Consider the following 15116-nt stretch of genomic DNA (forward strand, 5'->3'; position numbering starts at 1 on the left):
GCTATGGTTATCATGTTTCATGTTGTAGTTGCTACTTCCTCAAGTAATTGGAAGAATTGAACGTAGAACCTAAAAATTTTAGAGGTACATGTATAATACAAAAATTGTTGGGAATAATTTGAAAAAAATTAAATTTGACCATTAATAGACTAAATTTATCATTTTTTAAGAATAAGGACGGAAGATAATTGAGATAACCTCACGAAAAATTCAAGCAACTAAGTATAATGTATCATTCCTTCCAATTTTTTATATTTTCCGTGCAGTATGGAAACTTATAAGAGTACTTAAAAATAACCGAGTTTAGAAGTTTAAAAAAAAAAAAACGAGTAGAAAATTATACTACTCATATCAAATATACGGAGCACCATAAGATGACCTAATCCGCAGGAAAATCCGAATAATGCTAATGGCAACTTTTTGCAAGGTTGTGATTCGTCTTACACTTCTCCTTAACTAACCCACTCTTTCTAGAAGCTACTATCCTCATCGCCATTCTATAAATACCAAATATTATTGCAGGACTTTCAGTTAATTAACAGCGATAAAAACAGAACGTAATAAGTTAACTACAGTACTTTAAACAAGCTCAAAAATGTCAACGATTCCACATCACTATGGTGGAAGAAGGGGTGGAATTTTCGACCTCTTCTCACTAGACGTATGGGATCCATTCAAGGACTTCAATCGCCACGGCCTCTCACCAATGCATCATAATTCTGAGCTAATGAGGGACGCATCTTCTTCATTTGTGAACACTTGTATCGACTGGAGAGAAACTCCAGTAGCTCACATTTTCAAAGCTGACGTTCCGGGGCTGAAAAAAGAAGAAGTGAAGGTTGAAGTTGAAGAGGACCGTGTTCTTCATATTAGCGGCGAAAGGAGCAGAGAATTGGAGGAGCATAATGATATGTGGCACCGTGTCGAACGGAGTACTGATAAATTTATGAGACGATTTAGGCTACCGGAAAATGCGAAGATTGAACAAATTAAGGCTTCAATGTAACATGGTGTTTTGACTGTTGTTGTCCCGAAAGAAGAAACTAAGAAACGTGATATAAAATCTATTCAAATCTCTGGCTGAATTATTCAACCAATTTTGCTGGCATCGATTTAGTGAATGGTACTGTTTCATTAATGTTATTGAGAAAGAGAGAGAGGATGGATCATCTTGATAACTGATCAAGTCATATATTATGATGTAATAAAGTAGTACGTGATCCTGTTAGTCTCAAGCATGTAAGTTGTAGATTTATTTCTTGTGACAGAAAGTTTATTGTATCGAAATAATCTTTGCATTCCCATAATAAAAGTGTGGACTAGGTTCCTTTTAATGTTGCATTGTCGAGATCAATCACCAAAATTGCGAAATCGGCTTTAGCCTCGCCACTGGCGAAAGATAAAGTGGCAGTGCCACTCTATCGATTTAAGCTCACCTTTGAGCTAATATTATACTCTATGCAACTAATGTTGGGGTTTTAAGTATATTAAATGCTTAAAAGATGGTGGATGGGAAATGGAGGAAAATAAAAATTTTAAGTGAAATTTTAAGTTCTCCTCCCCCTCCCCCCTTGATGAAGGAACATTGTCCCATATTGGAAGAGGAATATGTTTTAATGGGTATATAAGCAATTGCTCTTTTTCTAGCTCTTAAAGAGTTGAGAAAAAGGCAAGCCTCACGCCGTCGTCGTTATGGCTTGGCTCGGATTTAGATTTGGTCAAATAATCGATTGATTGATTAATTTTTTGGACCAAATTTGTTTGTTAATAGTAAATATTAACATAAATGTTATTAAATATCTGTTTTAATAATAAAAGATTAATATTAAATCCAAGAATATTAATATTAAAATCCAACCGTTTTCATTTTTCCGTTTTCTGTTTTTGGTAACAGAAAATTAACTACCCTCTTCAATTTTCCCTCATTATTATTGATAAATAGCCATTTATGTTATGGCATTTATGCTGCGGCCGTTTTGCAGAAACAACCATTCTGAAGAGTTGCACCTCTTCAAATTTCAGCCCAACATTGGCTATAAATACAAGTCCACTCTCTCAGATTTTTCATACGATTTTCTGAGTTTCTCCTCCTTCTTCCGCATTGTTTTAACTTCAAAGAAAGCAACAATAAGTGTGATTTGCTACCGAACTTTGTGTTCGCTGAAACACTGGGGTTTGAAGTACCACTACACTAGTGTGTAATTCGTTCTATCATGGGAGGAAATAATCCATAACCTTGGGTATTAAGAGGGGATCAAATTCCTTAAGGAAACACTGTGAATTCAGTGGGCTCGGATTAACTTTTGTTTCTTTACATTTTCTGTTTATATATTTTTTTTTTCTTTCTAAAATTAGTTTACAAATACAGTTTAATAACAAGCTTAAGGAATTTAATTTATATTTTGTATTTGTATTATATTCAGTGTTTTGGAGTTTAAAACTTTTGTGATTTTTTACTCCGTTGGAGATTGAAATCTACGCAATTTTAACATTTATTTGTGTCATTCTTTTACAGAAATGACTAATGATAACGGGAACCCGGCTGTTCCAATGGTGACTGCTAATGCATCAACATGCCGAACATCGACGTTGGTACCGACGGAGAAACCCGAAAATTTTTTTGGGTTAGATTTCAAGCGATGGCAGCAGAAGATGTTCTTCTACTTGGCTACTTTAAGTCTGCAGAAGTTCATCAACGAAGATATTCCTGTTCTGCCCGATGAAACTCCAAAGAATGAACGCTTTTTCATGATTGAGGCGTGGAAGTATTCTGATTTTCTGTGCAAGAATTATGTTCTTAGCGGACTGGAGGACGATTTATTTAACGTCTACAGTGGCGTGGAAACGTCAAAAGAATTGTGGACTGTGCTTGAAAATAAATACAAAACTAGATGTCAGGCTGAAGAAATTCATTGCCGCCAAGTTTTTGGACTACAAAATGGTAGATAGCAAGTCTGTTATTACCCAAGTCCAGGAATTGCAAGTGATTATTCACGATCTCCTTGCTGAAGGTATAAATCAAATTAATATTGATGTTGAAAGTAGTAATCTTAATATTTTTACTAACATAATTTTCATTGAAGGTCTTGTCATCAATGAAGCATTCCACGTAGCAGTAATGATTGAGAAGTTGCCTCCTTTGTGGAAGGACTTCAAAAACTACTTAAAACACAAATGCAAGGAGATGTCCCTTGAAGATATCATTGTTCGGTTGAGAATCGAAGAGGACAACAAAGCTGCTGAAAAGAGAGGCCGTGGAAATTCAACAATAATGGGAGCAAACATTGTTGAGGATACTTCTCAAAATAAGAGAAAGATGAAGTAAGCTTCTGGACCAAAAAACAACCCAAAGGATTGAAGATTGTTGTGCTTTGAAAAGGGAAATAGAATGAATGATTCAAGAAGGAATAATAGTGGTCCAAGGCAGTAATACCCCAAGTGTCACACATAATCCTCTACGGGTACATGACAATGCACAGATTGTTGGGAAGGTTTGCAATGACGAGGGGTTGGTCAAAATTGTCAATGAGCCACTTAGTGAAGTTAATGATATTGAAATTGGTAATGGTCTTGGTAATATTGATGTGGAACTCAGTGGCTACGATGCCGAGCTTCGTAATTAGAAAGACGCTCCTTTCTTGGCTAGCCGGGGATGAGTCTTGGTGGCTCATTTTGTTTTCATTTCTGTTGTCCGGGTTATTTCAGGGTTGTTATCTAGGTTTTGTCCCCCAGTTTATTTTGCTTGTCTTGTTGTTCAAACCCTTTCACTGTCAGTCTAATACAATTTTCTATTTTTTGTTATCTCTAATCATTTTTGTTTAGTTCTCTTTTCTTTTTATAGTTCTTTTCATACTGGCTTTAGTGAGATGACATGCACGCATAATTCTACGTCTGGTCTTAAAAGTTGGTTTGATCATGAAACAATGAAACAATTTTGAAGATCATAGGGACACTTGAGGGAAATAAGTACTGATTTGGGCATTTTGAGATCATTTGAAGCCCAGACTGTGTGAAATTGGGGCGGATAATTTGGGAAGTGAATAGGATGACAAGAATTCGTTAAAGGAGAGTGCATCCCGGACAATTTGAAGCGAGTAGTTTTGAGTTCAAGTGCACCTCAATTTACAAGATAAAGTCAATAAGGTTTGTTTCGAATAGACAGAGGGTATCCATTGTGAAGAAGAAATCACCTAATGAGAGCTCTATACTTGACAAAGCACTAAAGAAAAGTGGAAGGCATATCTGTGATATTAATACCGAAGATTTTTACCTTCCTGGTTATCTCATCTTGCTCCACTCTCTTAGCAGGCTTTTTAGTTTCACCAGGAGGCTCAAAATAAGGAGCGTGAGAGTGTGGATCCGAGACCTTGAAAGTTAGTTCTGGAGCACAGTGTTGGGCATCGGGGATTTTGAACACAGTCTCGCTTGAGGATCGAGGAAAGGTAGCTGGTGGAGGAGCTACAAAAGCATGAGTGGCCAAAGGAGCGGGATATGAGGTGGTTTTGGCAGGTGGAGTGTGACAGGGTTGCAAGTAGACACCAGCAACAATAGGAAGCTAGATTTGTGACATTGGCGGAATGGTGACAAGGCTTTTATTGTAGTTAGTGGGAACTGATGGTGGATGACGCCCACTAATCCAGGCTTGGTATATTTCGGCCATTTGTCCTTTCAACCTTAAGACCTCTTCTTTCAACTTAGATTTTGATTCAAAAATTTCCTTAGACAGATCAATAACCCCTGCATCCAAGTCTTTGCTAGCCATGACTACCTTGCTCTTTGACCTTGTGTTCTATGGATGAGTTACTTAAAAATCACAAACCAACCACCCTTCTATTCAATGAAGATAACAAAAGGAACAAAATGGGGTCATCCTGTTAGCATTAGGCATTTAACAGCTAAAAATATCACATTGCGTGCAATGCACCTAGCAACAATTAATAGTTCTAGAATGCCTTCGAGGGTCACAAGGTCACTTGGCATCATTCCAATTTTGTTCATTTCAATCTTCTCTTTTCTTTCTTTTCTAACACTTCTTGGCTTACTTATTTTCCTTCCTCTTTTTCTTCTAATTATCACTCTTTTCTATCCTTTTATTTCTCACATCCCATAATTTCACCTTTCTTTTTTTTCTTTTTCTTTTTTTTTCCTTTTAATAAAAAATGATTCGATCGAACCCTATGTAGGTTGCTTACGTATCATGACGCCGCATGAATCAGATCTTTGCATAGTTCGGGTAAATTAAAGTAAAAAAAATAAAAATCCTTTTGTGTTATTTATTACAACAACTTTTTTTTCATTTTCAAATACAAAATGGGGAATATGATAATGAGAGACTTAACTCAACTATACTACGATAAACTCCGACACTAACTAAAAAGAATCATTACTACTAGACATGACTATAAAGTACAAGACAACATAGAAAGAAACAGACTTAAAACATAAAAAATCTCCTTAAGCAAATCCTGGATGCAACGGTCCTGACCAAATGGTCCTAGGATGTCTGTCATGCTCAAACTCCAGTAAGTAGATCCACACCTGTATAAGAAAACTAAATCCAAATAGAGTTAAGGATTTAGAACACTATGTGAGACAATGACACTCCCTATTGGACACATGCAAGGTATGATCGAGGCTATTTTTGCAAAATGGCTTATGTGGCCAAGAAGGTAACTAGATGTGCAAATTCAACAAAAGTGACCTCTAAGACATGGGAAAATTACTTTGTAGAAATGACCCATTTTGTAGAAATGACCTATGTGGACGAAAAAATGGCTAAGCATGCAAATTCAACATAATGGACCTTAAACAGAGAGAACATCTTGTTGTGGACTTGGAACTCTAAGACATGGGTCACTGAACCACTTTTTGCGAAAATGACCCCATTTTGCAAGAACGGCCGATGTGGCCAAACTCGACTAGACATGCAAATTCGACAAGGATGGGCCTTAAAGTAAAGAGACACCTAATTGTGGATTCAAGACTCTTCAGACAACTAAAGACACCACTTTGCAAAAATAGCCCTAGTTTGCAAAACAGCCGATGTGGCCAAAAGTGGCTAGAGATGCAAGATTTGGCTACGACCCTCGAAGCCAAGAACCTAAGACTAAGAAGATCGGACCCTATATGGGTTGCCTACATATCCTACCCCGAGAGGTGAGAATCAGATTTGCGTAGTTCGGGCAGATTGGATAAGGTCGAGAAATAAAAAAAACAACTAATTTAGAGAAAATATATTTTTTGTCTTTTTTTTTGAAAAATGATGAAACATGTAAACTCTTTTTTGGATTTTTTTTTTTTTTGATTTTTTTATTTTTGGAAAATGATGGGAAAGTGCAAAATCTTTATGAATTTTTCATAGTTTTGGTCTTTTTCTTAAAAAAATGTGAAAGAAAAACATAACTGGGCCCTACTTACTTTATTTTCACACTTCACCCTCTTTTCTTTCTCATTTGCCCCCAGCCATCATTTGTCCGCCAAATTACCCTTTTACCCTTGAAGAAATGCAATATGTAGCACATAGGATGCATCAACATGGTCTTTTATTTTTTGATACGCCTGTCCTAGACGGACCCACTCCTGTGTTGAGTCCCCTAAGTCAAATGCACATGATGCCAATAAACATTCCTACTAGGGATTCGGAATGAGGTTACGTTATTCTAAGTTTAAACCTGGAGTTGTGTTCTAGACCTGGCTTACCCGAGCAAACAAACTCGAGCTGAAGAGGGGGCAACGTATCGGGAGCACGAAAGTCTACCCGGCCTTGCTGCTGGCCCAGCCTCATTCTAATTGGTATAACTTCTAACACAAAAGTGGGCCACGTGAATGTGTGCACCATTTTTAGAAGACTCAGATGGGAAGCGTAAGAATACAGTTTAAGACAATTCAAATAGTATCAAAGCGGTAAATAAGCAGCAGTTAGCACAATAGGTCCACAAATACAGTAATATGAACAATAAATAAAGCCAAATAAAGATCACAAAACAAGCTCGAATTATTGAACCATGAACCAGAAGTTCTGGGTTCTTGTCCCCAGCATTGCCAGAGCTGTCACATCTCTTTTTTTCTATTATCGTGCGTCCTTGATTCAGCTTGAAATGTAACTTTTTGAATTTCTTCCACACGTTCATTTGCGCGCATGAGCACTCAGTATCTGATGTGCATCGATGGCTTGTGATTCCCCGATCAAGGGGCGAAATGTGATGTCTGTGTGTCGATGTTAGGCCAGTCGGGAAGACTTGAGGCCGGATTTTTGCCTATAGCTTGAGCCCTGAGCTGTTGATTTTGTGAGCACGTGTTTCTAGATCCATACGTTCTGTTGTGTCCCTATTAAGTGAGGTGATGAACCGATAGTTACGTGATGAGTGTGATATGATTGCGAGATGTATTCATGTGATTTGTAAGCGACGAGAAGGGTCTGCTGGAGGATAGAAGGACTATTAGGTGCTCGATTTTTATCTTGATTTGAGGTATAGCCCCGAGTTATGGGTGTGTTAAGAATCTTTCCATGTTTCCTAGTTGGGAGGGGAGTAAATTTCATGTTGTGGTCTGAGTTTAGACTCAGGAAGTTTAAGTGACTACATAATGTTTATGATTGTGGAAGGTATATAGAAATGTTAGTTTGAGGCAAAGCAGGTGGGGTTATCTCCTGCGGATTGTTCTGAATTTTGCGAAATCCCTTGTGTCATTTATTGGAAGATCTCTGTTACCAGGGAAATATATGTTTTACAATTTGAATTTGGGTTGCTCAAGAGAGTAGGATTGACTACTACGAGAGTGAATGCAAGATTTGCAGAAGATATAAAGTACCAGATGGCCTGTGTTCCACGAGCTTATGAAGGATTGAGTTTAATCTCACTATGGTATTATGGCAGCAATAAAGTATTGCGTTATGCGTTATTGTGTATGTTTTGGTCTATGGCTTCGAGCCAAGTTGGGGAGTCCACTATTAATTAGTCGATTGCACGGTTATGTGCTATGTTGGTTCCAGTTTGAGGCATGCGGGTGAATCAATCATCGGCTTCAGCGCCAGCTACTTCACCACCACCCCCCAGTCAGCTAGGAGTCGCCCTAGAGGGGAAGGTCGATCAGGTGGTGGTAGGTCCGTTTCTATGCACTTCCGGGTAGACCCGATGCTATTGCTTCAGATGCTGTTATTACAGGTATTGTAATGGTCTGCCAAAGAGATGCCTCTATATTATTTGATCCTGGTTCCACCTTTTCTTATGTATCATCATACTTTGCTCGTTATTTGAGTACGCCCCATGAGTTTCTTGCTTCACATGTTCATGTATCTACCCCGGTGGGTGATACAGTTGTTGTAGACCGTGTGTACTGGTCCTGTGTGGTGACTATTGGGGGTCTGGAGACCTATGTGGATCTTTTATTATTATGTATGGTGGATTTCGATATCATTTTGGGCATGGATTGGCTATCTCCGTGTCGTGCTATTCTGGACTGTCATGCTAAGACAGTCACATTGGCTATACCAGGTGTGCCACGGATTGAGTGGCAAGGTGTGACTGATTATGTTCCCAGTAGAGTGATCTCATTCTTGAAACCTCGGCATATGGTTGGGAAGGGTTGTCTTTCGTATCTAGCCTTTGTGAGGGAGGTCGGTGCCGAGACTCCTAATATTGATTCTGTTCCAGTTGTGAGATATTTTCCCGATGTGTTTCCTGCAGACCTGCTGGCCATGCCACCGAACGAGGATATTGATTTTGGTATTGACCTGTTGCCGGGCACTCAACCCATTTCTATTCTGCCATATCGTATGACACCAGCGGAGTTGAAAGAATTAAAGGAGCAGCTTCAGGAACTCCTTGATAAAGGGTTCATTCGGCCTAGTGTGTCACCTTGGGGTGCGCCAATTCTATTTGTGAAGAAGAAGGATGGCATAATGAGGATGTGCATTGATTATGGGCAGTTGAACAAAGTAACAGTTAAGAACAAGTATCCTTTGCCTCATATTGATGATTTATTCGACCAGCTTTAGAGAGCGAGAGTGTTCTCCAAGATTGATCTATGTTCAGGTTATCACTAGTTGAAGATCAGGGACTCGGATATTCATAAGACAGCTTTCAGGACCCGATATGGTCATTATGAGTTCTTGGTAATGTCTTTTAGGCTGACCAACGCCCCAGCAACGTTCATGCATTTGATGAAAACCGTGTTTCGGCCTTATCTCGACTCATTTATCATAGTCTTCATTGATGATATTCTGGTGCATTCGCGTAGTTAGGAGGCGCATGTAGAGCATTTGAGAGTTGTGTTGCAGAGATTTAGAGAGGAAAAGCTTTATGCAAAATTCTCCAAGTGTGAGTTTTGGCTCAGTTCAGTGGCTTTCTTGTGGTACGTGGTGTCTAGCGAGGGTATTCAGGTTGATCCAAAGAAGTTAGAGGTGGTTCAGAGTTGGCCTAGACCATCCTCAACCACAGAGATTTGCAGCTTTCTTGGTTTGGCGGGTTATTATCGTTGTTTTGTTTAGGGATTCTCATCTATCGCATCGCCGCCCTTGACCAAGTTGACTCAGAAGGGTGCTTCATTTGTATGGTCGGACGAGTGTGAGGAGAGCTTTCAGAAGCTTAAGACAGCCTTGACCACAGCTCTAGTATTAGTTTTGCCATCAGCTTCAGGTTCATATACCATGTATTGTGATGCTTCGAGAGTTGGAATTGGTTGTGTATTGATAGGAGGGTAGAGTTATTTCTTATGCATCTCGTTAGTTGAAGCCCCATGAGAAGAACTACCCCGTTCATGATTTAGAGTTGGTTTCCATAGTTCACGGGTTGAAGATTTGGAGGCATTATTTGTACGGTGTGTCTTGTGAGGTGTTCACTGATCATTGTAGCCTCCAGTACTTGTTCAAGCAGAAGGATCTTAATTTGAGGCAGCGAAGATGGTTAGAATTGCTAAAGGATTATGATATCACTATATTGTACCATCCGGGAAAGTCCAACATGGTGGCCGATGCTTTAAGCCGAAAGGCAGTGAGTATGGGGAGTTTGGCATATATTCCAGTTTGGGAGAGACCTCTTTTGGTTGATGTTCAGGCCTTGGCCAATCGGTTCGTGAGGTTAGATATTTCGGAGCCCAGTCGATATTGGCTTGTGTGGATTCTCGATCTTCCTTATATGATCGCATCAGAGAGCGCCAGTATGATGATCTGCATTTGCTTGTCCTTAAGGACAGAGTTTATCATGATGATGCCAGAGATGTGACCATCGGTGATGATGGAGTGTTGAGGATGTAGGGTCGAATTTGTGTTTCCAATGTGTGTGGGCTTTTGGAGTTGATTCTGGAGGAGGACCATAGCTCGCGGTATTCCATTCATCCGGGTGCCGCGAAGATGTATCAGGATTTGAGGCAGCACTATTGATGGAGGATAATGAAGAAAGACATTGTGGTATTTGTAGCTCGGTGTCTCAATTATCAGTAGGTGAAATATGAGCATCAGAGACCGGGCGGCTTACTTCAGCAGATGAATATTCCCGAGTGGAAGTGGAAGAGGATCACTATGGACTTTGTAGTTAGACTTCCACAGACTTTGAAGAAGTTCGATGCTATTTGGGTGATTGTGGATCGGCTGACCAAATCCGCACACGTCATTCCTGTGTGTACTACCTATTATTCAGAACGGTTGGCAGAGATCTATATTCGGGAGATTGTTCGTTTGCATGGTGTCCCAGTTTCCATCATTTCAGATAGGGGAACTCAGTTTACATCGTAGTTTTGGAGGTTTGTGCAGCGAGAGTTGGGTACTCAGGTTGAGTTGAGCATAGCTTTTCACCCTCAGACAAACGGGCAGTCCGAGCGCACTATTCAAATATTGGAGGACATGTTGCGTGCTTGTGTCATTGATTTCGTAGGGTCATGGGATCAGTTTTTACTGCTTACAAAGTTTGCTTATAACAACAGCTACCAGTCGAGTATTCAGATGGCTCCATATGAGGTTTTGTATGGGAGGTGGTGTAGATCTCCAGTTGGTTGGTTCGAGCCCGGTGAGGCTAGAATATTGGGGACATACTTGGTGCAGGATGCCTTAGAAAAAGTGAAGGTGATTCAGGAGAGGCTTCGTTTTGCGCAGTCAAGGCAAAAGAGTTATGCTGATAGGAAGGTTCGAGATATGTCCTACATGGTTGGCGAGAAGGTTTTGTTGAAGGTTTTTCCCAAGAAGGGTGTTATGAGATTTGGGAAGAAAGGGAAATTGAGTCTGCGGTTCATTGGGCCTTTTGAGGTGCTTCGGAGGATTGGGGAGGTGGCTTATGAGCTTTCTTTGCCACCCAGATTGTCGAGTGTGCAACCGGTATTTCATGTTTCTATGCTCCGAAACTATATTGGGGATCCGTCTCATGTTCTGGATTTTATCACGGTTCAGCTGGATGATGATTTAACCTATGATGTGGAGCTAGTAACTATTTTGGGTCGTCAGGTTCGAAAGTTGAGGTCAAAGGATATAGCTTCAGTGAAAGTACAGTAGAGAGGTCGGCCCATGGAGGAGGCTACCTGGGAGATCAAGTGGGAGATGCGGAGCAAATATCCTCACCTATTTGAGGCCTTAGGTATGTTTTTTACTCGTTCGAGGATGAGCGTTTGTTTAAGTTGGGGAGGATGTGACGACCCGACCAATCATCTCATGAGTTACCGCTCTGTTTCCCCTATTTTTGCTTCTTTATTCTTTGTTTATCCGTGTTATGTGGTATCAGGTTGATTGGTTAGGGTTCAGAAAGGAATTGGTAAGGCTTGAGAAACTTAGTCTCTTTTGAGGAAGGTTAAGTTGGAAAAGTCAACAAGATGTTGACTTATAAGTTAGAGGGTTCGGATGTGAGTTTCCATGGTTTGGATAACTTTGGGAGGTGATTTGGAACTTAGGAATGCGATCAGAATGAGTTTTGGAGGTTCGAAGTAGATTTAGGCTTGAATTGGCGAGTTGATATTTTGGCGATTTCCAGTTGGTAGGCGAGATTTTGATATAGGGGTCGGAATGGAATTCCGAGAGTTGTAGTAGCTCCGTTGTGCCATTTGGGATGTGTGTGCAAAATTTCAGGTCATTCGGACGTGGTTTGGTTGGGTTTTTACTCAAAAGAGGAATTCGGAAGATTTTGGAAACTTAGGCTTGAATCGATGTGTTTTGGTTGATTTGATATTGTTTGAGGTGTTTTGAAGATCTGTACAAGTTTGAATAAGGTTTTGGGATATGTTGGTGCCTTTGGTAGAGGTCCCGAGGGCCTCGGGTGAGTTTCGGAGGGTTGAACGGATCATTTTAAGTTGAAGAAAATTGCAGATTTTGGTTTCAGCTGTTGCAGGGATTTTACTCTTCGCGTTCGCAAGTAGACCCTTGCATTCGCGAAGGGTCAGTTGAGGAAGGTGGAATTTAATCCTTCACGTTCGCAAGGAAGGCTACGTGTTCGCAAAGGTCTGGATGTTTGTGCATCGCATTCGCGAGAAGGGGAGTGCGTTCGCGTAGAGGAAATTGGTCAGATGGGTTTGAGGTTGAGTTGTTCATCGCGTTCACCAGAGAGGGAGTGTGTTCGCGAAGAGTAAGTCTGAGGAACCATCGCGTTCGCGATGGGCATGTCGCATTCGCATAAGAGGATTTTTGGTCAGAGTCATTTTGTGCTTCACGATCGCGAGGCGTTGACCGCGTTCGCGAAGAAGGAATTAAGGCCTGGGCAGAATGTTTAAATACTCGTCTTGTCCACGATTTTGGGGTTTATTTCTTCCATTGTTGGTCGTTTTTGGAGCTTTTTGAAGGGGATTGAAGAGGGATTCAAGGGGAATCACTTTGAGGTAAGATTCTTGGACTTAAAACTCGATTCTAATTTGAATTTCACATAAATAATCATGGAAATTAAGCCAAAAAATGAAGAACTAGGGCTTGGAAACGTAGACCTTTGATTGAGGATTTGAAGGACCATTTGAGGTCGAATTTTAGAACTTTTGATATGTGTCAACTCGTGGGGAGATAAGGAATCTATTGATGTAAAAATTATTGAATTCTGAGGCGTGGGCCCGGGGGTCAGGTTTTATGTTGTAAATTGATTATTTTTGCTTGGGCTTCGTTCCCTTAGAATATTTTGATGTCCTCGTTCTGATTTTGGATAGATTCGACGCGAATGGAGGCCGATTCGAGGGGCAAAGGCGTCGGGAGCTAGAGATTTGACTGGTTCGAGGTGAGTAATGATTGTGAATTATGTTCAGAGAGTATGAAACCCCGGACTTGCACATTGTTGTGCTATATTGAGGTGACGCACATGCTTGATGACGAGCGTGGGGTCGTACACTATTGGGGATTGTGACAGTCCGTCCCGAATTACTATTTTACCGCGTATTTGACTGAAATCTATTTGCTATCATCATGATTTGGGACGAATGTCATATTTGGGCCTTGTGCCGACTATTTGAACCCTTCGGGGATTTTTACTGGTATTTCCTCACTGTTTTAACTTTATACATGAACTCAGTCATGTTATATTTCACTATTTTTGTACTCAGCCATGTTTACTATGTTTTAACACTTACATGATCTTTAAATGATATTTTTGGGTTGAGAATCATGTTTTACTATTGCCCGAGTGGCTTGTGAGGATTTTGACTGAGTAAGGCCGAGGGCCTATGTTGTGAGAAAATATTTGATACTGATTATGAGGCCGAGGGCCTGAGATATGTACGCCACAAGGTGACTTGATTGATATGATGCCGAGGGCCTAGTGATGATGCCACAAGGTGGCTTGATATTGTGCTTGGGCTGTAAGGGGTTCCTCTAGGAGTCTGCACACCCCCAGTGAGCGCGGGTACCCATTGTGATGTGAGATTGAGCCCAAGGGCTGGTATTGTTCTGAGATGTTGCCCGAGGGGCTGGTATTGTTTTGAGATATTGCCCGAGGGGCGAATTTGTTGATACGGTGCCCGAGGGGCGAACTTTTATGCGTTTATCTTTTCTTAATTGCCTGTCAATTACCATGCTTAATTGCTGAAAAAGGCTTTTCATGAAGTTAAATTTGAGTTAAAGAATTTTTAACTATCTTTCACTGGCTTACTGTTTTAAATTGTTTTTACTGCTTCATTATAGCATGCTTTTGTGCCTTAAGTGATTTCCTGCTTTCGGTCTTTATTTATGATTATTACTTACTGAGTTGGAGTACTCACTTTACTCTCTGCACCCTGTGTGCAGATTTAGGTGTATCTGGTCCCGCTCCCGAGTGCTGATCATTTCCGGCTCAGGTGGATCCGAGGAGTCTCTAGGTAGCTGTTGGCGTTCACATCCCGGAGCTCTTCCCTATCTTATTTCTTCATGTTTTTAGTTTTTGTATTAAACTCTATAGTTTGATTTGGAGTATTCCTGATTATTTAGATTCTCTTGACTAGTGTGTATTGGGTTGTATTCCGCAAATTATGCTATTATCTGTTAACTTTGGGTTATCTTATCATGCTTTAGATTTATTTCTTATGGTTTAACAGTTAATAATTGAAAGTGGGTAGTGCTGGATGACCTTGTCTTCACGAGAGGCGCCATCACGATCGGGTCCGGGTTTAGGGTCGTGACATGACCCGACAACAACGTATAGATACTCGTGACCACACCTATACATCGTACTTAACAACTAAACAAGTTGAAAATATGACAACAACACCTAATCCCTCAAGCTAAGGTTAGCCACAATACTTACCTCGATTCCCCGACCAAACTCAAGCCTCAAATACCAACTTTCCCTTAGTTTCCACTTCCAATCCGCCCATATCTATTCATAATTAACTTATTATCATCATTTAATGCCAAAGAAACCAATTCAAATGAAAAATTATAGATTTCCCAACATTTGACCAAAAAGTCAAAAATCAACCTAGACCCGCTTGGTAAAAGCTCAAAGTTCGGACCAAAACCCGATTACCCATTCACCCCCGCGTCTGGATGTACAATTAGTTTGCAAAATCCCCAATTTTCCCAAAATTCCTAATTCTACCATGAAAGAACAAGATTTAGGCCTAGAAATCTAATGGGTGTGAATAAAAATTCAAAGAAACGAGTTGAAGAACACAAACCTATGAATTGGTGTTGAAATCTCTCTTCAAAATTGCTCCTACGTCGAGTTGTTAAGAAAGAGTTGTGAAATTTT

The 15116-nt window shown here is 40.3% G+C and overlaps 1 protein-coding gene across 1 annotated transcript; it reads left to right on the top strand.

The window, feature by feature from the left end:
• Positions 1 to 595: 595 nt before the first annotated feature.
• LOC107780789 (18.5 kDa class I heat shock protein-like) lies at positions 596 to 1006 on the top strand. Its single transcript, XM_016601367.2, has one exon. The coding sequence runs from the start codon at positions 596 to 598 to the stop codon at positions 1004 to 1006; it is 411 nt and encodes a 136-aa protein (XP_016456853.1).
• Positions 1007 to 15116: the final 14110 nt, after the last annotated feature.

This window comes from Nicotiana tabacum, chromosome 8 (assembly GCF_000715075.1).
Source record: "Nicotiana tabacum cultivar K326 chromosome 8, ASM71507v2, whole genome shotgun sequence".
Lineage (NCBI taxonomy): Eukaryota > Viridiplantae > Streptophyta > Magnoliopsida > Solanales > Solanaceae > Nicotiana > Nicotiana tabacum.